The 27,979-nt window shown below is 37.1% G+C and overlaps 1 protein-coding gene across 3 annotated transcripts in view; it reads left to right on the top strand.

The window, feature by feature from the left end:
• DHX29 (DExH-box helicase 29) overlaps positions 1-27,979 on the top strand; it is a 48,680-nt gene that overhangs the window by 292 nt on the left and 20,409 nt on the right. The window contains exons 2-12 of one of the 3 annotated variants that reach the window (XM_077772971.1): positions 8,094-8,167; positions 9,565-9,678; positions 11,365-11,494; positions 12,213-12,355; positions 14,238-14,366; positions 17,692-17,818; positions 18,570-18,728; positions 20,426-20,591; positions 20,852-20,975; positions 22,224-22,832; positions 24,446-24,589. In XM_077772971.1, the coding sequence (XP_077629097.1) occupies positions 8,094-8,167; positions 9,565-9,678; positions 11,365-11,494; positions 12,213-12,355; positions 14,238-14,366; positions 17,692-17,818; positions 18,570-18,728; positions 20,426-20,591; positions 20,852-20,975; positions 22,224-22,832; positions 24,446-24,589 (1,919 nt within the window). Of the gene's footprint in view, positions 1-8,093; positions 8,168-9,564; positions 9,679-11,364; positions 11,495-12,212; positions 12,356-14,216; positions 14,367-17,691; positions 17,819-18,569; positions 18,729-20,425; positions 20,592-20,851; positions 20,976-22,223; positions 22,833-24,445; positions 24,590-27,979 lie in introns of those variants that run through there. The other 2 variants (XM_077772972.1, XM_077772973.1) reach the window with 2 other exon arrangements.

Here is a 27,979-nt window from a genome sequence, read left to right as displayed (position 1 = left end):
GAGGGCCTTGTGTTTTCTACCCCGAGCAGCTGCTGCTGCTGCTGCTGTTTACGAGGGAATAGCTCAATCTGGGCCGACCCTAGGTCTCAAAATTTGTATCTTCCACACCTGGAGCTGCTAGTTCCCTATCCGGTGGCCTTGTTCTAGGTTACTGTAAGCTGTTGGGGGTCTCTGAGGTTATGACAGTTGTGCTCTTGCAGCCTGGCATCTCCCACCCAACCCCTGCTTTTTCTTACGACAACAAAATAAAAATTGTGTTCACTCCCGGTTCAGCAGGAATCAGTCTTGAGCCGACATCTAGTTAGGTTGATGCAGAGGTTAATGTGTGGAGTTCCTATCCTCCTGGAGTCAGACCTATTTTGTACTTGGTCTTCGTATCATTTTTAACCCCGGTGTACTGTTTTCATGTGTTATGGAAGAACCAATAATAAGAATTTCAGTACTTACACACCGAACATGGGTATAGCCTATTGTGGAAATAGCTCTGATCCTTACCACTGTCGTGCATTCTTTGCTTACTGTGCAATTTAGTTTGATAGATTAGAGATTGCTGGTTCTGGCCACAGATGAGCAGGCCCCTTTGTAACAACTGATTCCAAAGGATGAACAGTTACACTCTGTTTTGTTCTGCTTAGCTTGTTCTGCCTATAGTTCTTACTGAAATGTTTGTCCAGCACATGTTTTTGAACACTTCTGTATCTCATGATGTTAGGGGTGGGATGAGCAATAAAGACAAATCATCTCTCTCAGAATTTGCTGGTGTAATGGCGGACACAGGCATTAAATAATCTCACCAACATTGCTTTATAATTGATAAGTGCCACAAGGAAAAAACAAGGAAGAGGATTTAACAAGTTAACCTAATTTTTACTGGAGAGGAGGAGGGGTCATAGATGGTCTCTTTGAGAAAGTGACAGTTAAGCTGAGATCAGGACGACTAGTAGGTGTTAGCCCTGTAAAGAATGGGGGAGATAGTGTACTATTCCTGGCAGAGTGAAGAAACTTCGTGTGCAGAGATCTCGAGTGAGGAAAAAGCTTCAGTCTTTGAAGTCTTCATGGAATGTCAGCATTGCATAAGAGAAGATGACACTAAAGACATATACCCTTAAACTTTCATCTAGAAGGTGAATAAATCTTTGCCCCACAATTTATTGTAACATCTTAACTACCAAGTTTTGATGCCTATAAATACAAATACACAGCATTGCTCTTTGACTATTATTCTGTGGCACTTTTCCTCTGAATCAACCTCTTTTGGATTCTCTTCTTTTCTGATATGCCTCTGAATCCTTTCAACTCTGTAATCATTTGTTGTGTTCTTTGGCTTCCTATTCCTCCTGCCCCAAAATGTGTCCCTCACTGAAGGTGTTAGTTTGTGACAGTATAGTTCTCCATGTACAGTCCTTCTAGGAGAGTACCTCCATTACTAATTCTTGTCTTTTCCTTTGTAGATGACTCCTCCGTCTTTCTAGTCCTGGTTTCTATTCTAATCTCAAGTCAGCCATTTCCATGTTTACTTGGACCTTCTGGTCCTATTTTGCAAGCCTCTCAAATTTAATGTGGCTCCATACTAAATTACCCTTCTCTCATGACACTAGTATCTATGATCGCCTTGTTTTTGTTTTCCCATTTTCCTCTTTATTCAATGTTAATAGTTACTTTTAATGTCTTCCTTTCTTCCTCATATCCAATCTTTCGTCAAGCTTTATACGGTTTTCACTTATCTTCCACGTATACCATTTTCACTTTTCATTTGTGCTGTTCATGCCTCAGTCTAAGTACTCATGAATTCCTGGAGTACCAACAAAGCTTTCTAATGGGTTTCCCTACCTCGTATTTTTCCTCCTCTAGTTTGTCCTGCCTGCAGTCATCAGATTAATCTTGAAGAAATGCTGCTTTGTATGTAGCACTTCTCAGTTTCTTTCACAGCATCTGCACTGACTTTGTGATTAAGTGCAAACCATACTCTACCATCTAAGATCCCTTTTCCAGCCTTCTAACTAATTCTTGTATTTACCTATAGCATATCTGATATATTTTCATTGTTCCAAATGCAACTATTGACTTTCTGCCTCTTTGTATTCTTGCCATTTTCTCTTTTTTTTTTTTAATTTTTTTTTTAAGGTTTTTTTAAATTTATTTCTAGAGAGAGAGAGAGCGTGAGCAGGGGAGGGTCAGAGAGAGAGGGAGTCACAGACTGAAACAGGCTCCAGGCTCTGAGCTGGCAGTCAGCACAGAGCCCGACGCGGGGCTCGAACCCACGAACGGCGAGATCATGACCTAAGCGAAAGTCGGACGCTTAACCGACTAAGCCACCCAGGTGCCCCTCTTGCCATTTTCTCTTAATAGAATGCCATCTGTCCCAAACACATCTATCCCAAATACTGAACTCCTGTAACACCCATCCCAAATGTGAAGAGAGAGAAAATGAGAGGTTGTCTATTAAATTTGTAGGAAAGGTTTTGTAACTAAGTCCATATACATAGCACTAAAAATAAATCTGCTGTGTAGATTGTCATGTGATTTTTTTTTCCTGTGTATTTTTATATAACATGATAGGCCAGCTTTGGAGGAAAAAACATTACTTCTGAACTTTTTAAGTTCTTAATATAAGTGTAATTGTTCTACTCCTCTTCACTTCTTTTGTTTTCAAAAATTTGAAGGATTGTACATAGCATTGCTTTCTCAAAATTGTCGTCTCATATAGAGGCAGAGAATCTTTTCTGCTGTGAAATGGCTCTTGGCACAATTCTCAGTATTCTCCCCTCCTGTTTTTTCATTTCATTTGTTCATCAGAAATTTTTGAATTGCTACTATGTTCCAAGCAAGACTTTAGGCCTTGGGGATACCACATGAACTGGTCAAGGATGAGGACTAATAACTGTAAGGCTGGTGTTTACGAAAATCCTTGAAGCTAGATGAGATGTAAAATTGTAAGAGGGAAACAAGACTGGGGGACTAATGTCATGAGTTAACTCATAAAACCCATTATAAATATTTTTCAAGGTAATCCAAATAAAACAGAAAAAGTGCGACAAAGGTCACAAATCAGTGACTTGGTAAAGAACAAATTGAATATTAAGAGTCTGTTTTTGCCTAGAACAGGGATGGTTTCTCTGAGGAAACATCTATGCTGAGATGGTTTGAAGCAACTAGTTATTAGAAGATCTGAAGGCCATGTTTGAGGAAGAGGCGACAAGGGCAAAGGCCCTAAGGGGAGCAAGCTTGGCATGTTACCAAAAAAACCAAGAAGATATTGTATGGGTAGAATGAGAGAGAAGGGACTAGTGTTGGCATTAAATGTAGGAGAGACCTTAGGTAGTTTACATTTTTAAAGGATCAGTCAGGTTGCTCTGGCAGAATGGACTTCCTCACGGACCCTGACTGTTCACATTGTTTCATTTCATCCTCATTTATTCTCTAGATACCCCATATTTCCTTTTCATAGTTTATTTGGGTAATTAGTTAATTACTCCACCAGTACTTGAGCTCCATGAAGACAAAGACTGGGTCTTATTTAACCCTGCTTAGATCCCTTGCCTGGTTCAGATCCCCTTACAGATGTGTACTCTTGGTCAGAAAGAAACCAGAGTGCCTCAGTACATGTGTCACCATTGCTAGCAACTAAAAGTGAATGTATTAGCGATATTGGGTCATTATAATGCAATAAGTTACAAAAGGAATATGTTGTGAAGGAAAGAGTAGTTGGCAACAACAGATTGTTTTTTGGCTGATGCTTCATTTATTGTTATTATTATTACCGGAGTCATCTTGAGGAAATCACTTTTTCTGTGCTTCAATTTTAATGTTTATTTGCTTTTGAGAGAGAGCTCGAGCACACATTCGAGCAAGTGGGGGAGGGTCAGAGAGAGGGGGAGACAGAATCTGAAGCAGTCTCCAGGCTTGGAGCTGTCAGCACAGAGCCTGATGTGGGGCTCAAACTCAAAACCTTGAGATCATGACGTGAGCCAAAGTCGGAAGCTTAACCGACTGAGCCACCCAGGCACCCCTGTGCTTCAACTTTAATGTAATATTTTGAAAATAGTGTGCATGTTCTATGAACTATCATTTCGAAATTTGAAATCTGATACTTTTGCCTTGGAGATACTGTCCACTAACATCCTTATTTCCAGTCAAATTTCTGATAACTCCTTCTGTCTGAAACAGAAAACCACAGTTTATAAGAAAATATCTTCAAGCAGCAAGGAAAGTAGCTGTCCTAAATCCCCTGCACCTTACTTGGCAAAAGAATGGGAATCATCTTTGTTCCATGACCTATTGACTTAGAATTGCATTAGAAAATAGGGTTACTAATTTATAAGTTTGAGTTACTATTTTCTTCTGGTGCCTTCAGTTTTTCCTGAGTGACACATTAGAATCTGGCTGTTAGATTGACATTCTGAAAGTTGGCAACTGACAAGAAAGGAGACCACAGAATCACCAAATAGAAAATTAGAGCAGTTTGGGGGGAATTGAGTAAGCTCAATTTTTTTACTAGCTCTGCAAGCTTCCAAGTAAAATAATAGATCTTCACATCATAAAAAGGCTTGAATTTTCTTGATTATAGTGTATGTATATAGCGGGAAGCATATATACATTTTGGGAAGTTTTCCATCAAATTGTTTAAAATGCATTTCAAATTCTGAAGCCTTACTTGAAAGGACCTTACTTGATTTGATTGGTGCTTTCTCTTTGGCAGGATCTCATTGTTTCTTCAGTTCCTCAGCCTATTGATTAAAATGAAAATAAACTCACTTTTAGAGACCTTTATTGATACCCAGTGAATGTGTAGCAGTATTGGTGTGCATTTCCTTGGTTTTCTGGGAACTCAGTGCTTTTATTTCCCTTGGAAGTTCACCGTATAAGCTGACTTCAGAGAAATGATATGTTATTTGTTTCAGGTAGAATGGTTGGAGGAGACAAATGAGAGCTTATTTCAATCTTCGACACAAAAAATTATTAAAGGACTTTATAATTTTGCCCCCATCACTAACACATCAACCCTGAATTGCTTCTCAGTATAATCTTTCGCAAAAGGGTTATAATTGGATCCCCTCAGTGCTTTGGGGACCTAAAAACTCCAGTAGGTATGCAGAATTTGTCAAGTTTACTGCAAATGATGAGACCTCACAGAAATGGTTAAGGACTACTGATATGTACTCTCATTTATGTCTACTGACATGAGTTTATGAGCAAGGATACTAAGATTAAAGTTTAAGGCTAAAAGGTGAGGAAATTAACCATGATGTGCCAGAATTGTCACCATCTTTTCATATACGCTACGTAACCTTGGGTACTTTCTGTATAAGTAGCACAGAAATGATTCAGGGAACCACTAATGTCTGTAATTCATACTGCCCAAATGTGAATAGTTACTCTGAAAAGCTTTTTTCTTTTAAAACGCCAAATTATATTAACTAGCATCTTTTTTTTGCCTTTGAATTATTATTTTTATTTTTTTAAATAGTTTATTGTCAAGTTGGTTTCCATATAACACCCACTGCCCATCCCAGCGAGTGCTCTCCTCCATGCCCATCACCCCCTTCCCCTCACCCTCACCTCCATCAGCCCTCAGTTTGTTCTCAACATTCAAGAGTCTCTCATGGTTTGCCTGCCACCCTCTACCCAACTATTTTTCCCCTTCTTCTCCCCCACAGTCCTCTGTTAAGTTCCTCTTAATCCTCCTATACATGCAAACATATGGTATCTGTTCTTCTCTGCCTGANCACAGAATCTGAAACAGGCTCCAGGCTCTGAGCTGTCAGCACAGAGCCCGATGTGGGCCTCGAACCCACAAACCGTGAGATCATGACCTGAGCCGAAGTTGGACGCTTAACCAACTGAGCCACCCAGGCGCCCCATTCTCTGCCTGACTTCTTTCGCTCAGCATAACAANTCCAGATGGGCTGCACCAGTTTACATTCCCACCAACAGTGTAGGAGAGTGACCATTTCTCCACATCCTCGCTAGCATCTAGAGTCCTCTGATTTGCTCATTTTAGCCACTCTGACCAGCATGAGGTGGTATCTCAGTGTGGTTGTGATTAATCAGCATTCTCAAGGTTAACAATTTACTTACAAAGAGCAAAGGCATATATATATATATATATTTTTTTTAGGCATATATATTTTTAAATTAAATCTATCATCACCTTTATATTTTTAAAATCAGATGCTTTTCTGCATGGTAATTAGCTGAAGCAGGATCTCTCAGAGGATGTTAGATTCTTGGCAGAGAAGATGGTTATTTTTGAAGAGAAACACTCCTCAAGTAAAAATGAGGCAGCAGCTCCTATCATCTTCTATTGAGTCCAAGGGTTGCTGTACTAGTTTCTTAGGACATAGCACCACAAACTTGGTTGGCCAAATGTAACAAATATTCTCTCACAATTCTGGAGGATGTAAGTCCAAAATCAAGTTGTCATTTGGACCATGCTTCCTTCAGGTTCTGGATAAGAATCCTTTCTTACCTCTGCTGGCTTCTGGTAATCCCGAGAATTGCTTACCTTGTCTGCCTTTTGACACATGGGGCTTCTAATGGCCTTAGTGCCTGTGTTCACATATCTCCTTTCTCTGGACACTAGTCATTGGATGATTTCATTCCAAGATGAAAGATCCTTACTAATTTTATCTGTAAGGATCTTATTTCCAAATACGGTCACATTCTGGGATTCCAGGTAGGAATGAACTTTAAAGAGGTGGGGAGAATGATACTACTAAACCCACTACAGTTGTTAAGTCTGTTCCAGCCTAGAGCAACACTACGCATATCGTCAGTTCTCTAACAAGTAACCATGAAGGAATACATATTATTTTCAAACCTCTTTGTCTTATGATCTGTTTACTCTTAAAAGTCAGTGATGATCCAAATACATTTTATGTGATTTATAACACCGATATACATAACGTCACAAATAAAAAGGAAAAAAATTAAATATTAATTCATTAAAAAGAACAAACTCACTATAATATAAACGCATTTTTAGGAAAAATAACTACATTTCCCAAACCAAAAAAAAAATGTTTTGGGTTTTTGCAAATCTCTTAATGTCCATTCAATTTTCTGTATTATCATCATATAGCCACTGAAAAATAACACCGTACACTCATGAGAAAATGAGTACGAATATGGCAAATAACATTTTAGATTATGACAACAGTTCTCATGTCATGGAGTTTCTGCCAAAGAGGCCTCAAGAATTCCACAGGACCTCTTGAACACACCTGACAAGAACTCTAGATGCTGGCGAGGATGCAGAGAAATGGGCACCCTCCTACACTGTTGGTGGGAATGTAAACTGGTGCAGCCCCTCTGGAAACGTGTGGAGGTTCCTCAAAAAATTAACAATAGAACTCCCCTAGGACCCAGCAATAGCACTGCTAAGAATTTACCCAAGGGGTATAGGAATGCTGATGCATAGGAGCACATGTACCCCAATGGTCATAGCAGCACTCTCCACAATAGCCAAAACATGGAAAGAGCCTAAGTGTCCATCAATGGATGAATGGATCAAGAAGATGTGGTTTATCTATACGATGGAATACTACATGGCAGTGAGAAAGAATGAATTCTGGCCATGTGTAACAACATGGATGGACCTTGAGGTTGTTATGCTGAGCGAAATAAGTCAGGCAGAGAAGGACAGCTGCCATATGTTTGCACGTATAGGAGGATTAGGAGGAACTTAACAGAGAACCGTGGAGGAGAAGAAGGGGAAAAATAGTGGGGGAGGGGGAGCCTCTCATGAGAGACTCTTGAATGCTGAGAACAAACTGAGGGCTGATTGGAGAGGGGAAGAGGGGTAATAGGCATGGAGGAAGGCACTTGTTGGGATGAGCACTGGGTGTTATATGGAAACAGCTTGACAATAAGTTATTTAAGAAAAAAGAACCTTGAGAATGCTGATTGGTAAAATCTTTTTGAAAATTTAGAGGCAGTATTGCTGACTTGTAGATTGAGTTATTTGGTGAAGTGGGAAAAAGAGAGCTGAAATAAAATATTTAATGTTTAGCAATTTTTAGAGGAAAATTGAAATAATGTAAGAACTGTTAATGATTAAATTGTCTTGATTACTTACTGTCTATTATATACAGGTCCGAAAATTTATAGTTTTAATTCTGCAAATGATTCTGGTGGTCCTGCAATTCTGGATAAATCTCTTCTGAAAGTGAGTACAGAGGTCTTGAGTCCTTTCAAGAAATGTTCTCTTTGAAAAAAAAAAAAAAGTATATTCTTAAATATAAGAAAATGATGGTGTATTTTAAATTGTTGTAATAAATTAATTGCTGATCTGTACTAAATAGATGTTAAGTCATAACACATATGTTGAAAGCCTGTAAGAACTTAAGGAAGATGTGGGTAAGATCCAAACTTGTTAAAAAATTTTTTTTAATGTTTTTTTTAATTTTTGATTGAGAGGAGGGGGAGGGACAGAGAGAGAAGGAGACACAGAACCTGAAGCAGGCTCCAGGCTCTGAGCAGTCAGCACTGAGCCTGACACGGGGTTCAAACCCACGAACCTTGAGATCAAGACCTGAGCTGAAGTCGGATGCTTAACTAACTGAGCCACCCAGGCGCCCCAAGATACAGATCTTCAAGAATATTCATCCTTTCAGACCTGATTCAGTATACATTTCCAGCTTCCTTTCCATTATTCTTCTCCAGTTAAAATTTTACTTTCAATCATTGTTCCTCCAAATCCTGTATGATTTTATGCCTCTGGGCTTTTGTCTTTGAGCCCTCTGCTTAAAATGACCTGCTTCCCTTCTCCATTTGTCACCTCTGGAGCCTCTATCTAGGAACTCCTTCATAACTTACCAATTTTCCTTGTGGTCCCATTTTTTTTTTAATAAAAAAAAAACTGTGGTTTACAGTTTATGTTTTTATATAGGTTTCCAGTGCTAGACTGAATTTCTGAAGTGTATTTTTGAGCATAGATCATGGTAGGCATTCAGTAAAGATGTGGTAAAGGGAAGGTAGATGCTTTTGTATTCTGAAGTTTAAAGTTTGGACAGAATATGTGGAACAAAAATAGGAAGATCAAGTGGCTAATAGAAAAACAGGATCAAATATTGAGAACCAAAAGAGTTTATTTATGTAACCTCATTGTTACTCTATATAGTATTTACTTTTATTTGATAGGTCTTCTTTTTAGTGTAGCATCCATTATTTAAAACCGTTTGCTTGGGGTTTACATTAAGCAGATTTCTGGGCTCTATCCACAAGGATTCTGATTCAGCTTGGGAATCAGTCTTAGGATCCAGGTTTAGGAATCGGTCTTTATGATAGCATTCTAAAGACAGTGCAGGCTTCAGGAGGGTTTGTAAAAGGATTTTTTTCCTTGTCATATGTTCCTTTTTCCATATCCCATTTTTTCTTAGATACGTGGTATAGATGTAGTCCAATGAATGCCGGTCTAAAATATAATAATTATTTCACCTGATTTTAGCTGAAATTCTTGGATTGTTGGCAGGGATATAGAAAACTGATTTTCTTCTGATCACTTAATTATTAAATATTTAATAATTTAGATTCTAATTGATATGACCTTTTTGGCTTCAACAGGTGGTAATTAATCACAAACTAGAGCAAAGAATTATTGGAGTGATAAATGAGCATAAAAAGCAAAATAATGACAAGGGAGTGATTTCTGGAAGACTTACTGCCAAAAAATTACAGGTATTTTGCAAACTTTTTTTGAGTTCCTTATTTTTTTAATGTTTATTTTTTTTTTATTTTGAGACACAGAGAGTGCATGCACGAGCAGGGAAGGGAGAGAGAATCCCAAGTAGGCTCCATGCTGTCAGCACAGAGCTCAACGCAGAGCTCAAACCCACAAACCACGAGATCAAGACTTGAACCAAAATCAAGAGTCAGACGCTTAACTGAGCTACTACTTAGGCACCCCCCCCAAGTTCCTTAGTTTTAATGGAACATTTTTATGCCTGTTCTACATTGTAAGACAATGAGATCAAATGATTTTTTCAGCTTCCATTGAGATTTCATGTAAATCATTTCCTTCTGTAAGAATAGGGAAGGAATTGTGCCAGATACAAGTACACACATTAAAATGGTGATGTGAAACTAAATTACATTCCGTAAATTATATAAGGTCTATAATGGGCACTTTGCTTACAGTTTCTCTGACACAACAATACTAGAAGATACTTTGCCCCATTTTTCAAATAAAGGAATCAGGACTTGGAAAGATTACATAAGCTATAGTCTGTGGTTGTTAATGAGTAAGTAGCAGAGTAAGCAGAGTCTGGGTTTGAACCAATATTGTCCAGCTCTGAAGATCATGCTTTAGAAGGTACATTAAGATGCTTTACTTTATCTGTGAACATGTTCGTTGAAGCACTAAGTATAATAAAAAGAGAAAGCATCCTTAGTGGTCACCAATAGGAAAAGGTATGATTGTGATATGGCTACCCAGTGGAATATTATGTAACTCTTAAAAGTGATGAAGAGTTTCTGATAACTTGGGAAGATGCTTATTAAGTGAAATTTGTTTTCAAAAGATCCAAAAAATGACTGATAAGAAACATACTACATTGCAAACAATATTGTTGGATAGTGAAAATATGAACAGGGTCTCCAGATCCTTTTATTTATTTTCTAGGTCCTTTTATTTATTTAAAAAAGTTTTTTTTCATGTTTGTTTATTTTTGTGAGCGGAAGAGGGCCAGAGAGAGAGGGAGACACAGAATCTAAAGCAGGCCTCAGGCTCTGTGCTTGAGCACAGAGCCCACTGCAAGGCCCATACGCATGAGTCATGAGGTCATGACTTGAGCTGAAATTTGACACTCAACCAGCTGAGCCACCCAGGCACCACTCTAGATCCTTTTAAAATTTATCCGTAGTTCTCAAATTCTCAATTTGGTGAGCATATTTAACTCTTCTAATTAGAAGGGGAAATTATAATTTGTATCAGAATTTCTAGTTTAAAATGAGTGGGAGAGAGGGGCTCCTGGGTGGCTCAGTAGCTTAAATACCTGACTTTTGATTTTAGCTCAGGTCATGATCTCATAGTTGATGAGTTTGAGCCCCACGTCGGGCTCAGAGCTGATAGTGTAGAGCCTGCTTAGGATTCTCTGTCTCTCTCTCTCTCAAAGTAAATAAACTTAAAACAAAAAATTTAAATGAGTGGGAGAAGGGTGCCTGGGTGGCTTAGTCATTTAAGTGTCCAACTTGTGATCTTAACTCAGGTCTTGATCTCAGAGTTGTGAGTTCAAGCCCAGGATTGGGCTCTGCATTGGGCATGGAGCCTAAATAAATAAATAAATAAAATGAATAGGAGAATGAAATTCGTAATAAAAGGAGAGAAAATTGACAGAATGACTTTTTTACACTTCCCTTTGATAGGATTTATACATGGCTTTACAAGCATTTTCGTTTAAGACTAAGGACATTGAAGATGCCATGACTAACACACTCTTACAGGGAGGTGATCTCCATTCTGCCTTGGATTGGCTCTGTTTAAATCTTTCAGATGGTAAGTAGTATTGTCATAAAATTCTTTCAGTTTCTAAAACCCTTCTGAAATAATTTCAGAATTTGTGGTATTTGTATCAAGCTGTACTTAAAATTTTTTTGCTGTTGTAATTATTTATCTTTTGAATGTTCTTACTCTTATCTACTTTTTGCAGTATATTCGGAGTTGTAGTCCATGCAACAAGAAATTATTTTTTGTTCATTACTTTCAGTTGTCAATAGTCATTTTACAATGCACTTCATAGAACAGATTTTTAAAGTTAGCCCACCTATTACCTATCAGGCTGTCTCTCCTGGTTTTGGTTTGGAAACTTAGGCCCTCTGGCTTTTGATAAATTTGATAACCAAATTTGGTTGTAATCTTTAGCAAGAGCGTAGAGTGCAAATTGCTTGTATGGCTGATTAAGGATCTTGCCATATACTGTAACAGGGAACCAAAGAGTTGGGAAGGGTTCAGACCTTTTTAATGAAAATGTAGGAGCCTAACACATTGAGGGTGAAATAAATGGCCAGTTAGAGGTAGGCTGTCATCTGATCAGTCTTTGCACTTTGACTTTGACAATAAAGCCAGGTTCATCATAGGATTTCTATTTTTGGGGAGATGAGGGTGGAAGAAATTTAGGTGCTGTTTGTCTAGATAGGGTCTTTGTGTATGTTTGATGACTGTGTATGTTTATGTTTTATATATCAGATATATGTTTTTTATCCCAATTTTTAAGATGCACTTCCTGAAGGATTCAGTCAAGAATTTGAAGAGCAACAAACTAAAAGTAGGCCAAAATTCCAGTTTCCTCAAATAGCAGCCACAGTTTCACCTCCATTGCAACCTAAAATTAAAAAACCAGAAGACATTAAGATTAAGGTAATTTAAGAATTAAACATCTAAAGTTGTATAAAATCAGAATAAAATGCACATAATAGTTTATGAGTAGAAATATTAGGTTGCAGTAACATACTTGCTTATTGAAAAGAATTGGTTTGCCAAACTTTTCTATCACTGTTTCAGTAATCTATTGCTGCATAACAAACCAACTGAAAATTTAGTGGCTTAAACCAGCAATTGATTTCTTTTGATTCTGCAGTCTGGATGGGGCTCAGCTGGTTAGTCCATATGTTCCCCAAAGTGTCTTCCTAGGCTGGAATAGCCAATGGTTTCTTTACTCATAAGACTAGTACCTCAGCTGGGAGCTAGCCAGGCATCCTTTCCATGTGGCTAGCTTGTGTTTCCTCATACATGGTGGTCGCAGGATGGTCTGATTTACATCGCATCTGGCTTCTAAGACCAAGTATTTCAAGATGATAAGCCCCAGTGTATAAATTTCTTACCAAGCCCTCACTTGTATGTTGGTAATGTTTCCTTGTTTGAAGCACATCATGTGGAAGGGGATTACAGCAAGGTGTGAAGACTGGAAGGCATGCTTCATTAGGACATTACACTTAAATACTCTGCATATCGCAAAACCTCTATGAATGTAGATGAACCTAGAGAACATTATACAAAGTGAAATAAATCAGTTACAGAAAGGTAAATACTATAGGATTCCACTTACATGAGGTATCCAGAATGGTCAAACTCTGAGAAGTGGAGAACAGAATGGAAGTTACCAGAGGCTGAAGGGAGGAGGGGGAAAATGTGGAAATGTGGCCTAATCATTAAGTTTCAGTTACGCAAGATGTATAAGTTCTAGAGATCTCTGTAACATAGTGCCTGTAGTTATCAGTACAGTATTAGGCACTTTAAAATATGTTCAGAGAATAGGCTCCTGTTAAGTGTTCTCACTACAGCCACCACTGCCTACCCCCACCAACACACATGCACAAAAGAGTACAAGGAGGTTTATAGAGGTGATGAATATGTTTACTACCTTGATAGTAGGGATCATGAATATACACATAGGTCCAAATCATCAAAATGAGTTTGTGTATACATTATGCTAAGTTAATATATAATTGATATATTGATATGTACATTAAATATATACAATTTTTTAACATTTATTTACTTATTTTGAGAGAGGAAGCATACACACGTGAGTGTGGCAGGGGCAGAGGGAGAGGGAGAAAAAGACTCCCAAGCAGGCTCCACAGGGTCAGCAGGGAGCCCGAGACAGGGCTTGATCCCATGAATAGCAAGATCATGACCTGAGCTGAAATCAAGAGTTGGATGCCCAAATGACTGAGCCACCCAGGTGCCCCAAATGTGTACAAATTTTAATTAGTTACACCCCAGGAAAGCCTAAAAACAAATCAAAAACATTGTCCCCACAAAACCACTACTTTTAAGGAATAGCACTAGTTGTTTGTTTGTTTGGTTTTTTTAACCATTTTATTTTCTGCAAGAGAGAGCAGGGGATGGGCAGAGAGCAAGGGAGACACAGAATCCAAAGTAGGCTCCAGCTCTCAGCACAGAGCCCGATGCGGGGCTTGAACCCACAAATGCAAGGTCATAACCTGAGACGAAGGTGGATACTCAACCGACAGAGCCACCCAGGTGCCTGGAATAGCACTAGTTTTAACAGTTCTCCTTATTGCTTTTCCTCTTTATATAGACATCTCTTTCTGATTTTGAAAGTTTAAACTTCTTAATGTTGAGTTCATTTGTCCTTCACAGAACAGTATATGATATTATGAGGTTTATGTGTTACTGTTTCTGAGTGAAAAAAAAATAGTAAAAACAGGGACACTTGATGGTTTGACACCTTTTTCTAACTTTGGTTTTTCAGATATTTGTTTTTCCTTTCTAGCCAAAAAAGGAAGAAAAAAAATTGGAAGTAAATATGAAAGAATGGATTTTGCAGTATGCCGAGCAGGAAAATGAAGAAGAAAAGAGTGAGAATTCTAAAAGTTTAGAAGAAGAGGAAAAATTTGACCCTGTGAGTTAGAAAGTTGTATTAAGCTTTTAGCTGGCTATTCATAGGCAACATATTTAACTTTTCTGTGACTTACTTTTCTCATTTGAAATTAAAGAAATACCTACCTCTAGAAGTTGATGAAAAGATTAAACAAAATAAAACTTAAAAGTAACAATAAAAATGGCACAAAATAACTGCCCAGTAACTGTTACTTATTTTCCTCCCATGTTTAAACACATAATCATCAAGTATTTTTAAATGATTATCATTTGTAAGGAGTATGTTAAATTCCTTAGATAATAAAAGAAAGGCACATTTCTTTACAGAAGAAATCCTTAGGCTGGTCGGAGAAAACCTGGATATAAGATAAACTGAAAATAGAAGGTTAAATGAAAATAAGTTGTAGGAAGAAGATATTACAATACATGTCTGACAGAAGACTTTAGAATTTATAAAGAAGTTTTCAAATTTTTTTTTTTTTTAATGTTTTATTTCTAGGAGAGAGAGAGAGACAGCGTGAGCAGGGGAGGGTCAGAGAGAGAGAGGGAGTCACAGACTGAAACAGGCTCCAGGCTCTGAGCTGGCAGTCAGCACAGAGCCCGACGCGGGGCTCGAACCCACGAACTGCGAGATCATGACCTAAGCGAAAGTCAGACGCTTAACCGACTAAGCCACCCAGGCGCCCCTAGAATTTATAAAGAAGTTTTCAAAGGACAACAGGCACTTGACAAAAATAGATACATGGATGGCCAATAAACATGCAAAAATAATTTCAAAATCACTAGTCATCTGAGAAATGAAAATGGAAACTGTAGTGAGATCCTATTTTATATTCATTAAAATCGCTACAATTAAAGAGATCAGTAATAGCAAGTGCTGGGAGTGCATGGAGCTGCAGGAGCACTAAGATGTTGATTGTGGGAGTGTAAAATGGTACATCCTCTTTGGAAAACCGGCACTTTCTTTTGATGTTAAACATACACTATGACGTAACAGTTTCTTTAGGTGTTTATTCAAGAAGACTGAAAATATGTTCACAAAAGACCTGTACACAAATGTTAATAGCAGCTTTATATTCCTAATAGGCAAACACTGCAAGCAACTCTCTAAAACATTATACTTGAATGAAAGAAGGGAGATACAGATGAGTACATGTGTAGTTATTATATTAAATTTCAGAAAAGTCATCCTTGCAAAATCAATCTGTAGTGACAAAAGGCAAATCAGTGGTTGTTTGAGTCCAAGGATAGGGAAAGGAGATTGACTGTAAGGCAGCATGGGGAAACTTTTGAGGATGATGCAAATGTTTTTTATCTTGATGAGGATGATTGTTACGTGGATATATATATTTATCAAACACATTCACCTATATACCTAAATGGGTGCTTTATAATATGTAAATCATACTTTAATAAAATTGGTTTAGAAAGAGGAAAGGGGAGTTGAAAAATACCATGTCTAGTATGATGAACCCATTTGTGTAAAAGAAAAAATATGTATGTGTATTTGCATTCTTATATATGCACAGAAAAGATGGAAAGATACACAAGAAGCTATTATTAGTGATTAGGACTGGGGTGGTAGAATGAGAGGGACAGTTTTTTATACTCTACTGTATCCTATGTTTTTTTAATCATGTGCCTGTATCAAACCAATATAAGCAAGGAATTTAGGGCAGTGTGAGTCTCCATTAAGAGTTCACATTTGTTCAGGACTGCAAAGAAGAGAGGTGGAACTTGAAGGGTGCAATGAGTGTGCATGGAGAGTAACATGAAGGTGGTTCATATGGGTGAAATTGTGTGAACAGGGTAGAGAAGTGGATTGTGCAAAGAGCCTTTGAGTATTAAAAAAATAAATGAGTATACACAGAGGATAAAATGCATGAGTACTGGCAGGTAGGAGTAAACAGGTGAGTTTAGCTGAGACCACAACATTTTGATCCCTAAAAAGTGAATTTGACTGCTTCTCCTGTGAAGAGCCCCTAGAAGTTGGGGACGGGTGAATTACAATAGAATTTGATATTTTGGGTCAAAATTACAGTGCTTAGTTAAGGTGGTTTGGAATATTTAGTAGTGTTCAAGATGGTTTGGAAAGGATAGGGAAGCCATTTGGTAGCTATCGCACTTCCTCGGGTGTGAAATAATAAGGCTCCTAATTGGAATTGGAATTGGAAGGGAACAGAAACATTTAAAGCAAGAATCAATAGAAAATGTTGGTTTCCTGAATATGAAAGTTAATGAGCCAAAGACAGCAAGAGATTGGCACGTGGAGGGATGGTCATATCAATGGCAGAGATAGGAGTGATGGTGAATGAGTGTGATTTGGGTGAACAAAAGATACAGGAGCTAACACTTCTGTTTACACTGTATCAGTGCGTGTTACAAAAGTGGTCCCAGAATTCAGCTCAGTGTGCTGCCTTAGTTGATCTCTTTTCCATTCATCTTGACAATTGAGTTTCATAGGAGCATTATACATGCCCTTATCTTCACCCCATACATTGATGCTTCTCATCTGTCCCTTATTAATCCAAGAAGAAAAAAAATGGAAATTTGAGTTTAATTTTAAAATGTATCTAATGTTTGCTCAGCAGAGCTAAGTCCTTAAGTTTTATAACACCCATTTTTACCAGAAGCTTTTTTTTTTAAAAGAGATTATGGAAAGATAACTTTCAGATGAATATTATTACCTATAAAATCCTTTAAATATGTAAATTATAAAATGTATAAAAACAAAATATTTTCTTTTTACAGAAATGAGCTTACTTTTTATTCTGTAGTATTTAAATTTTATTTAACATATCCAGGAAATTTTCCATGTGGATCACCTTCATTCTTACCTCATTTTTTTTTTACTAATAGCTGACAGACTTTATCTAGATGAGTACCTTTGATTTGCAGTTTTTCTTCTTCTGTCAGCACTGCAGTATTATCCATATGTACCTCAAATCTGCACCTGTGTTTCTCTGTGAAAATTTTTTTTTTAATTTTTTTTTAATGTTTTTATTTATTTCTAGGAGAGAGAGAGAGAGACAGTGTGAGCAGGGGAGGGTCAGAGAGAGAGGGAGTCACAGACTGAAACAGGCTCCAGGCTCTGAGCTGGCTGTCAGCACAGAGCCCGACGTGGGGCTTGAACCCACGAACCGCGAGATCATGACCTAAGCGAAAGTCGGACGCTTAACCGACTAAGCCACCCAGGCGCCCCTCTCTGTGAAAAATTTCTAAAAGTAGATTTGCTGGATCAAAGAATAAGATCAAAAGGTCATAAGTTTTTCTACAATACATTGACAACTGATTTAACTGATTTTGTTCTTTTTTAAATTTCTGTATCATTATCTTCTTTGCAACAGAACGAAAGGTACTTGCACCTTGCAGCAAAACTTCTGGATGCGAAGGAGCAGGCAGCTACCTTTAAACTAGAAAAAAACAAGCAAGGCCAGAAAGAAGCTCAAGAAAAAATAAGGAAATTTCAAAGAGGTAAACACTTAAAAATTCTGAGGTATATAAGTATCTCTTTTTTTGGCTTTGCTAGCATGGAGATTGCCTCTTTTTAATTTGTCTGCTCTTTCCTAATGGTTTATACCTGGGATTGGCAGGCTTTCTGTAACAAACCAAATAATAAATATTGTAGGTTGTGTGGGCTATATAGATGGTCTCCCAACTACTGAAATGTACTGTCAGAACATAGAAGCAGCCATTGATAGTACATAAGTGAATGGATATGTTCTCCTAAAACTTTATGGATACTGAAATAGGAATTTCATATAATTCTCACATGTCACCAAATATTTATCTTTTTTGATCAGTTAAAAATATAAAAATCATTCTTAGCTCATAGGCTATACAGAAACAGGCAGCAGGACTGGATGTGACCCACGGGCCATAGTTTGTCAGCCTCTGAAGTATACCATAAAATACCATCCTCACTCAAAAAAGAGAGGTAGATATAATTCCACAAGAATTCATGTCTAATGAGTATGTTTTTTCAGACCTTCTACATCTTTTAAATAATTCATTTAAAACATTTTAATATATGATGTGAAAATAAATTGCCTCTGACTTCTAGCACAAATTCCCAATAGGAAGTGTTGAATAACTGGCAGCAAGGAAAAGGAATGCTGTTTTGGTTTTTGTTGTTGTTGTTTTGCTGTTATTTTTTAAACCATCTTTACAAAGTAAAGAGACATGAAAAACAAATACAACAAAGCACGATTTTTTTTCTTGGTAGAAATGGAAACTTTAGAAGACCATCCAGTATTCAATCCAGCCATAAAGATTTCACATCAACAGAATGAGAGGAAAAAGCCTCCTGTAGCCACAGAAGAGGAAAAGGTTTTGAACTTTAACTTATTTGAAAAATCTGTAGCTACTACTGAAGAAGAGAAAGGTAAAACAAAGGGAAAGGGTTTTGAGGTGAAAGTAGTAAAATGTCAGTGAAAATACAATTGAGAAATGATACTACTTTGCATTCTAGCAAACTATATAAGCTGGCAGTAAAGTTCTGCTTCCATATGCTGTCTTGGAAAAATAATAATGATAACTTTTGTAGTATTTTGTAATTACGAGTATTTTGTTTCAGCCTCATCTCTTTCCAGTCCATCCTCCAAATTCCTGCCAGAATTCTCTTTTCCATAACACATACCTAAATGTGATTTCCCTTTTAAAAACGCTTAATCAGTAATAAGTCCAAACCATTTATCATGGCATTAAAGAACCTTTGCATTCTACCACAATCTGCCTTCCCATTTTATTCTCCCAGCTAAGTACTAGAGCCACAGCATTCTCTAGAGCATGTATTATTTCATGGCTCCATGATTTTGCTCATTCTGTTACCCTTACTTGGCCAAATTTTCCTCACTTCAAGGCTCAACTCACACAGCCCTCTCTAAGCCTGCAGTGAGTCCCGCCAGGCCACTGGATGTGTGTAATGGTGCACTTATTTGTGCTAAGTCAATTATTGATATAGCTTGTATAATGTTTCTCTGTACTACAGTCAAGTCCTACACTAAATCGTCAGTACTTTTAATTATACATTCTTTGACAAGTATTTATTGAATTTTTATTGTTTACAATGTCAGTTGCTATGTGTATGATAATTAACAAAATAACCCAGTCTGTGCCCTCTTCAAGTATATGGTCTAGTAGGGGAGGTAAGCTTTAAATATACACAAATATTTAATTACAAATTCTGATGTGTGGTATCAGAGCAAAAACACTGGTGTTTAATATTAGAAATAACAAGGGAGCCAATGATTTGCTCTGAGATCTGATATATGATTAGGTGTTAACCCAGTGACACCTTGTTAGGAAGAGCCTTTGAAAGGGGGAGACAGTACATTGGAAGTCTAAGCCAGAAAAGATCTAGAGCAGACTATTCAACAGAACACTCTATGATAGGAATGTTATATATCTGGGCTATCCAGTATGGTAGCTACTAGCCAAATATGAGTAATGGGCACTTGAAATGTGATCATTGCAACTGAAAAACTGAAAGTTTAATTACAGTTAATTTAGATTTGTTCACATGTGGCTAGTTCACAAGCAGGCTTAGAGCATTTGAGGAAGTGACTGCCTGCCTGTGTAGCTACATGAGTGAACATGATAGGCAGAGATGGACCACGGAAGGCTTTTAGACAGTGGTGAAGAATTTGGACTTTATGCATAATATGAAGCCAATGAAGGTGGCGATGGTAGCAGCAGCTGTTAAGCAGAGGAATGACATACATATTTTTTCAAAAGATTACCCTCCCTCTGTGATAGCTTCTCAAACACTGTAATGCAGAATACCCTAAACAATTCATCACATGGATAGTGTCATAGATATTTTATAAGATGGGTAAGTTACTCAGGATTCTTTTTTTTTTTAAAGATTCAGATTTTCAGTGGTTTTATCCATTAAGAGGATTTCCTTATATCACTCATAGAAGAGCAAACTTTTCTGTCCTTGATTTTATTAATTTTTTTTTTTACCTATTCTCTTCTAAAAGTCTTTTCCCAAAATTGAGAGGACTTTGATCACTCAAAAGAGATTATACATTACTGCATGACAATTTTTAAAGAACTAGTCTTTGTCTATCATTTTAGAGAAAAAGAAAGAACCTCATGATGTAAGAAATTTTGACTATACATCTCGAAGCTGGACTGGAAAATCTCCCAAACAATTTCTGATCGATTGGGTCAGGAAGAATCTTCCCAAGAGTCCAAATCCTTCCTTTGAAAAAGTTCCAGTAGGTAGATACTGGAAATGTAGGTATGTTTTTCTGGTTAAATTGTATGAACTTTTAGAAAAATCTAAGATGAAAAATCTGTTTCTTACATACTAAGTAGACATTTAGGAAATTCTCTCATTCCACGTCTCAGGTTGATAGTGCTGATACATTATCTAGTACAGTGTTTTCATTATAAATATTTAATTTAAATAATTGATGTAAATCTAAGCTCAGTGTTAATGGAATTCTGACTTGTTTTCCTTCATTAATCTTATTTTAAAAATCTTTGGCTTCCTTGTAGGGTAAGAGTAATCAAGTCTGAAGACGATGTACTGGTAGTATGCCCTACAATCTTAACAGAAGATGGCATGCAAGCTCAGCACCTGGGAGCGACTCTAGCTCTGTATCGTTTGGTGAAAGGGCAGGTGAGACTTTTTAAACTGTAGTGTTTCAAAAATCATTCATGGAGTGATGGGTGTACTGTACTTTGACCACACAAGACTATGGGCATATGGAATTTAATATTTAGTGATGGCCTTTGATGCCAGTTTTTACTTAGTGCTTCTTCAGATTAATCCTCATTTAATGCTCATTTATGATTTGACTTCCTCTTGCCCCTAAACATAGCTTGGTCTTTCTGTCCTTAGACCAGTGGTTCTAAACCATTTCATTGGTCTAGTTTTTTAGGCTATGCTATTTAATGGATTAAAAATAGTTGTTCTAGGTTGGTTGAAGTAAGGAGAATTTTTAAACAGTTTAATGCTTAAATGTTATAATGTCTCTCTTTAATGTTACATTTTTTCTCACCTTTGAAAAGTTATGGAACTTGGTTCCAGTTTTCAGCTTTAGGTTATATGAACTATAAGCCTGCAGGTTAAAGAAAGATTGAAGTACTACTAAAGGAAGCTCGCTTTTTTCCCCCTTGGATTGTAAACATTTCTTTTTTGCAGTAAACATAGTTCTTCATGGGAAATTAGAATCACTGGAAATTTTAGACCCTGATGAAGTGGAACTCCAAACGATAGTTCTTTTCCAGTTTCTGGCAGTAAAAATCTGTATCATCCTGTTTTGCAAAAAGGGATCATAAGCGAAGCTTAATTGATAGAAATAACTGTCAGTGTTAGAGAGGTAATTATGGGCTCTTCTATGGCACAGAATTAGGATAACTTAGATTCACTCCACTGTAGTTCATTTTAAATATTGTCACCTGTAATATTATTTACCTGCTAGCATCTCAGAGGGAGTTTGCTTTCAGAAATGCTTTGTGGATCACCTACATATTTACATAGCACCACCACAGGAATAAATAATAAAAATTTACTCAGTAGTTTGTTTCAGGAATGAGCACTTTTCATGTATTAAAAGTTTACTTCAGAGTATGTCTATAAGGGAGATACTATCCCCATTTTACCAATGTGGAAACCGAGACACAGAGAGGTTATTTGCCCAAGGTCACACAGCTAGTAAGTATAGAATCCTGAATATGATAATACTACTTATAAATTTGCATCATATGCATGTGCATCATATATTAAAATAATAACTTACTAATTTAAGGGAAAAATTACATTTTAAGAGGAAAATAGCTATTCTAAATCCTAGCCTACTGAGTTTAGATATTAAGTAGTTAGTAAAAATGATATACTGCTGGGTTGTTTTTTTTTCCTTTATAGTCAGTGCACCAGTTACTTCCTCCCACTTACCGAGATGTTTGGCTGGAGTGGAGTGATGCAGAAAAGAAAAAGGAAGAATTAAATAAAATAGAAACCAATAAGCCACGTGATCTTTTTATTGCCAAACTTCTGAACAAATTGAAACAGCAGCAACAACAGCAGCAACAGCATTCTGAAAATAAGAGAGAAAACTCTGAAGATCCTGAGGAATCTTGGGAAAATTTAGTTTCTGATGAGGATTTTTCTGCACTGTCCTTGGAATCAGAAAAGGCAGAAGATTTGGAACCTGTTAGAACCCTTTTTAGGAAGTTGCAAAGCACACCCAAGTACCAGAGACTTCTAAAGGAAAGGCAACAGTTACCTGTGTTCAAGCATAGGAATTCAATCGTTGAAACTCTTAAAAGGCACAGGGTAGTGGTTGTGGCAGGTGAAACGGGGAGTGGCAAAAGTACTCAGGTACCACATTTTCTCTTGGAAGATTTGCTTCTAAATGAGTGGGGAGCCAGTAAGTGTAACATCGTCTGCACCCAGCCCCGAAGAATCTCAGCAGTGAGTTTAGCCACAAGAGTATGTGATGAGTTGGGCTGTGAAAATGGACCTGGAGGAAGGGTAAGATGTTCAACTCCGTCTCCGTGAATGGTGACATTACTCACCTTTGCTCTTGGGATCCAAGTAAAACCTGTACATTGTATGAGTTTTGACAGTTACTCGTTGTTCAGTAGCACATCTCAGGCACTTTTCATGTTTTCTTTGATAGATGTTGTACTGTGCCACTGTCCTTCTTTTAAAATTCTCATATCAAGGAAAAAAATATGTTGACTTTAATAATTGAATATTCAAGTATGTTACACACTAAATGAACATTCAAAGAATATAGATACAGATTTGAATGTAATATCATAAATCTTAAGTTCTAGTAAATCTTTTCTGTTGAATGTAATCTTGAGTAATTTTCACTAATTCTTAAAAGCAGAAAGAAAAAAACAATATAAAAGAAAAATCTAGATGGCTTTTAAGCCCATAATTTTAAAACTGTGGAAAAAGTACTTAAATATCTCTTGTCATGCATTTTGCCATGCCCGTATACCCAAAACTTTAACCAGAATGACTGCAGAATATAGAAACTAATAAAATGGCTTAGAACCAAATATGATGAATTCCAAGTTGATATAACTCAGCTTAATTACACTTTGAATTGTTCTTTCTAGAGATGGTATTTAACATTTTTATCTCTGTTTTTAAGATAGGTAACCCTTCACTAAAAATTTTTATGAAACATAGTCTGGATTTCTCTCATGGAATGTAAGGAAAAAAGACAAGATTTCTGTCTTATAAAGAGCTTATGTTAAGAGGATGACAGACATGTACACACATGGCAAATAAAAGAATGACTGTAGAGGAGCGCCTAGCTAGCTCACTTGACAGAGCTTGGTAGAGTCACAAGCTCTCAGGGTTGTGATGTCAAGCCCCACATTGGGTACAGACAATACATACACACATAAAAATTTTTTAAAATAACTGAAGTAGTAAGAAAAAATGTGACGGGAATAGAGGTGACCTCAAGAGTCACATAAGGCACCACTGGCATGAAACCAGCTTCTTTTTTTTTTTTTTTTTAATATTTTTATTTATTTCTAGGAGAGAGAGATAGCGTGAGCAGGGGAGGGTCAGAGAGAGAGGGAGACACAGACTCTGAAATAGGCTCCAGGCTCTGAGCTGGCAGTCAGCACAGAGCCTGACGCGGGGCTCGAACCCACGAACCGCGAGATCATGACCTAAGCGAAAGTCAGATGCTTAACCGACTAAGCCACCCAGGCGCCCCAAAACCAGCTCCTTTTTAACACTAGCAGCTTTTATGAAATTTTGACAGAAAAGACCAAATTGTAGGAACTGCTGTAAAGTTTTGTTCCTGAGTACCTCAATATTTTGTACCAAGATAATTAGAATAATCAATCTTTGATGGTACCTGAAGTGGGTGAACAGCTTTTATCTCAACACTTTGAAAAGATCAAAGGTTTTTCTTGTTTAAAGTTAGCAGAACAAATTTAATAGTTGCATACAATTGAAGATAATTGAGAAAATAATTTTAGTTAATTTCACTAAGTAGATTTCCTTAAACTGCCCTAATTAGTATCAGGATCAGTACCTGTGCTTTATTTCTAAGAGGTTGTTTCCCAGATCACTTATGAGAGTCTTATCTCAGCCTTGTGTTCTCCCTTCAGGATTCTTTGTGTGGATATCAGATCCGGATGGAATCTCGAGCTAGTGAATCTACAAGATTACTCTATTGTACAACAGGAGTTTTGCTAAGGAAGCTTCAAGAAGATGGTCTCTTAACCAGTGTGTCTCATGTTATTGTAGATGAGGTGAGTATATTCTGTGGTCGTGTTCAGATACATTCTAAACATTTTCATGTTAAAAGGATGCTATTTCTAATACTTAACATTTTCTTCAGGCTTATTAAATGCCAGACACTTTATATATAATAATTATTTAATTTTCTGTAACAAATATGTCTCATGTTAATTGTTTTAATATCATACGACATTTGCTGTATGCTAGATGGTTCTGACTGTATATATATAAATTTATTTAACTTTCCCTGAAATCCAGTGAAGCAGATAGTATTGTCTCTCTTTGACAGTTGATTAAACTGAAGCACAGTGAGGTTAAAATACCATGTGTAAGTTCACATAGCCAGTAAGTTCTGCAACTGGGGGCTTCAAACTGAGGCCGTCTGGATGTAGTCTGTGCTGTGTATACTGAGTCTTAACTACATTTAGTTGTTAAAGGATTTCCTTAATTTGTTTAAAAAAAAAAAGAAATCTTAATCATTTTCTCTATAGATCTATCCCTCCTTGAATCAAAAAAAATTTTTTAATGTTTATTTATTTTTGAGAGAGAGGAGCAGAGAGAAAGGGAGACAATCTCAAGCAGGCCCCATGTTGTCAGTGCAGAGCCCTATGCGGGGCTGGAACTTACAAATGGTGAGATTATGACCTGAATGGAAATCAATAGTTGGATATCCTTGAATCAAATCTGAATGCACAATTAAACTGAATGTTTAAATTTGAGAGAGAACGAGCCTGCAGGCAGGGGAGGGGCAGATAGAAGAAAAGGGAGAATGCCAAGCAGGCTCCATGCTGTCAGCAGCAAAGCCCGACTCAGGGCTTGATCCCATGAACTGTGAAACCACAACCTCAGCTGAGATAAAGAGTCAGACGCTTAACTGAATGAGCTATCCATGCACGCCTCCCATTAGATTTTTTTAAATGGCACAATAGCCTAGCGCACGTAAACTGATTTGCTTTGTACATAATTTTGTCAAGAAGAAATAGGATATATAGCATTTCTATTGTACAAGAAATAATTTTAAAATATTTCCTGATGTAAAGTTTTTATAAATGTTAATTCACTAAATTCAGAAGGCAGTGGTAAAAGTTTAGTCATTCATTGATTTTTAATTAATAGACTACATATAGATTGTTGGTCACTTTCCTCCCTTTGCTTAGAAAATAGTACAAATGGGGCACCTGGATAGCTTAGTCAGTTAAACGTCCAACTTTATCTCAGGTCATGATCTCATGGTTCATGAGTTTGAGTCTCGCATAGGGCTCTGCACTAACAGTGTGGAGCATGCCTGGAATTCTCTCTCCCCCTTTCTTTCTACCCCTCCCCAACTCGTGCTCTCTCTCTCTCAAAATAAGCTTAAAATATTTCAAATAGAGCAAGATACAAAAATGAAAATAAAAATCTATAATTTCATAACCCAGAAAAAAAAATCTATGTTGACATTGAATTGGTGCATTTTATATGTACATATTTAATAATATGCATGTATCTCTTGTTACAGTTTTTTTTTTTAATGTTGTTTATTTATTTCTGAGCGAGAGAGAGACAGCGTGAGCAGGGGAGGTTCAGAGAGAGAGGGAGATACAGAATCCGAAGCAGGCTCCAGGCTCTGAGCTAGCTGTCAGCACAGAGCCCAATGTGGGGCTCAAACCCACGAACCACGAGATAACATGAGCCGAAGTCAGATGCTTAACCGACTGATAAGCCATCCAGATGCCCCACAGTCTTTATTTTAAAGTCTAGATTGTCTGATATAAGTATGGCTACTCCAGTTTTCTTTTGACATCCATTAGCATGATAGATGGTTTTCCATCCCCTTACTTTCAGTCTGCAGGTGTCTTTAGGTCTAAAATGAGTCTCTTGTAGGCAGCATACAGTGGTCTTGTTTTCTTATTCATTCTAATACCCTTTGTCTTTTGTTTGGAGCATTTAGTCCATTTATATTTAGAGTGATATTGAAAGATATCAATTTAGTGCCATTATGTTCCCTGTAGAGCTGGTGTTTCTGATGATGTTTTCTGGTCTCTGGTCCTTTCTTGTCTTTTGGTGAATTTTATTCTGTTTCTTCTCCACTCAAAGTCCCCTCCTAGAGGCACCTGGGTTGTTCAGTACATTAAGTGACTGACTTCAGCTCAGGTCATGATCTCTTGGTTTACAAGTTCGAGCCCCACATTGGGCCCCGTGCTGACAGGGTCTGGAGCCTGCTGACAGAGCCTTGTGCTGACAGAGCCTGGAGCCTGCTTCAGATTTTGTGTCTCCCTCTCTCTGCTCTTCCCTCCCTCTCTCTCTCTCTCTCTCTCAAAAATAAACATTGAAAAAATTAAAAGAAAAAAAGACTTCCCTTCCCCCCCCTCCTTAAATTTTCTTGCAGGGCTACTTTAGTGGTCACAAACTCCTTTAGGTTTTGTTTGTCTGGGAAACTCTTTATCTCTCCTTTGTTTTGAATGACAACAGCCTTGGTGTATAAAGAATTCTTGGCTGCATATTTTCATGATTCAGCACTTTGAATATATCTTGTCACTTCTTTCTGGCATGCCAAGTTTCTGTGGACAGATCGTTTCCCTTGTAGGTTGAGTTTTTTTTTCTTGCTCTTTCCATGTCTGTGTATCTTGTGAATTTGACTGTGATATGCCTTGGTGATGGTCAGTTTTGTTGAATCTAATGGGAGTTCTCTGTGCTTCATCAATTTTTAAGTCTGTGACTTTCCCAGATTAGGAAAGTTTTCAGCTATAATTTGCTTATATAAACCTCCTGCCCCTATTTCTCTCTCTTCTTTTTCTGGGACTCCTGTGATACAAATGTTATTCTTCAATTAAATCACTGAGTACTATACGCCTTATATCATGCTCTTTTGCCTTTGTTTCCCTCTTTTTTTCTCTGCTTCATTATTTTCCATAATTTTATCTTCTGTGTCACTGATTGGCTGCGCTGCTTCATCCATCCTCACCATCATAGCATCCATTTGAGACTGTATTTTGGTTATTGCATTTTTAATTTCAGCCTGACTAGATTTTAGTTTTTTTATCTCTGCAGAAAGGGATTCTCTGGTGTCTTCTATGCTTCTTTTCATCCCTAGCTAGTATTCTTATAATCATGATTTTAAATTCTAATTCAGACATCATACTTATATCTGTGTTGATTAGATCCCTGGCTGTCATTTCTTCCTGTTCTTTCTTGTGTAGTGAAATCCTCCATTTTATCATTTTGGAGGAAGAAGAAAATTAATAAAATTAAAATTAAAAAAATAAAAAAGTCAAATAAAGGAAGCTAGAATAGGTGTGTTTTGGTCTACTTGTTGAGACAAGCTTGATAGAAAAGAGAAAGGGGGGAAAAAACTTTAAAAAGTATTTTTAACTAAATAAATTAATAAAATAGAATAAAATAAAAATAGAATAAAAAATTTT

This window comes from Crocuta crocuta, unplaced genomic scaffold (genome assembly GCF_008692635.1).
Source record: "Crocuta crocuta isolate KB4526 unplaced genomic scaffold, BGI_CrCroc_1.0 scaffold107, whole genome shotgun sequence".
NCBI lineage: Eukaryota > Metazoa > Chordata > Mammalia > Carnivora > Hyaenidae > Crocuta > Crocuta crocuta.
The sequence above is the reverse complement of the archived record's forward strand: the minus strand, read 5'-3'. Positions and strand labels throughout refer to the sequence as shown.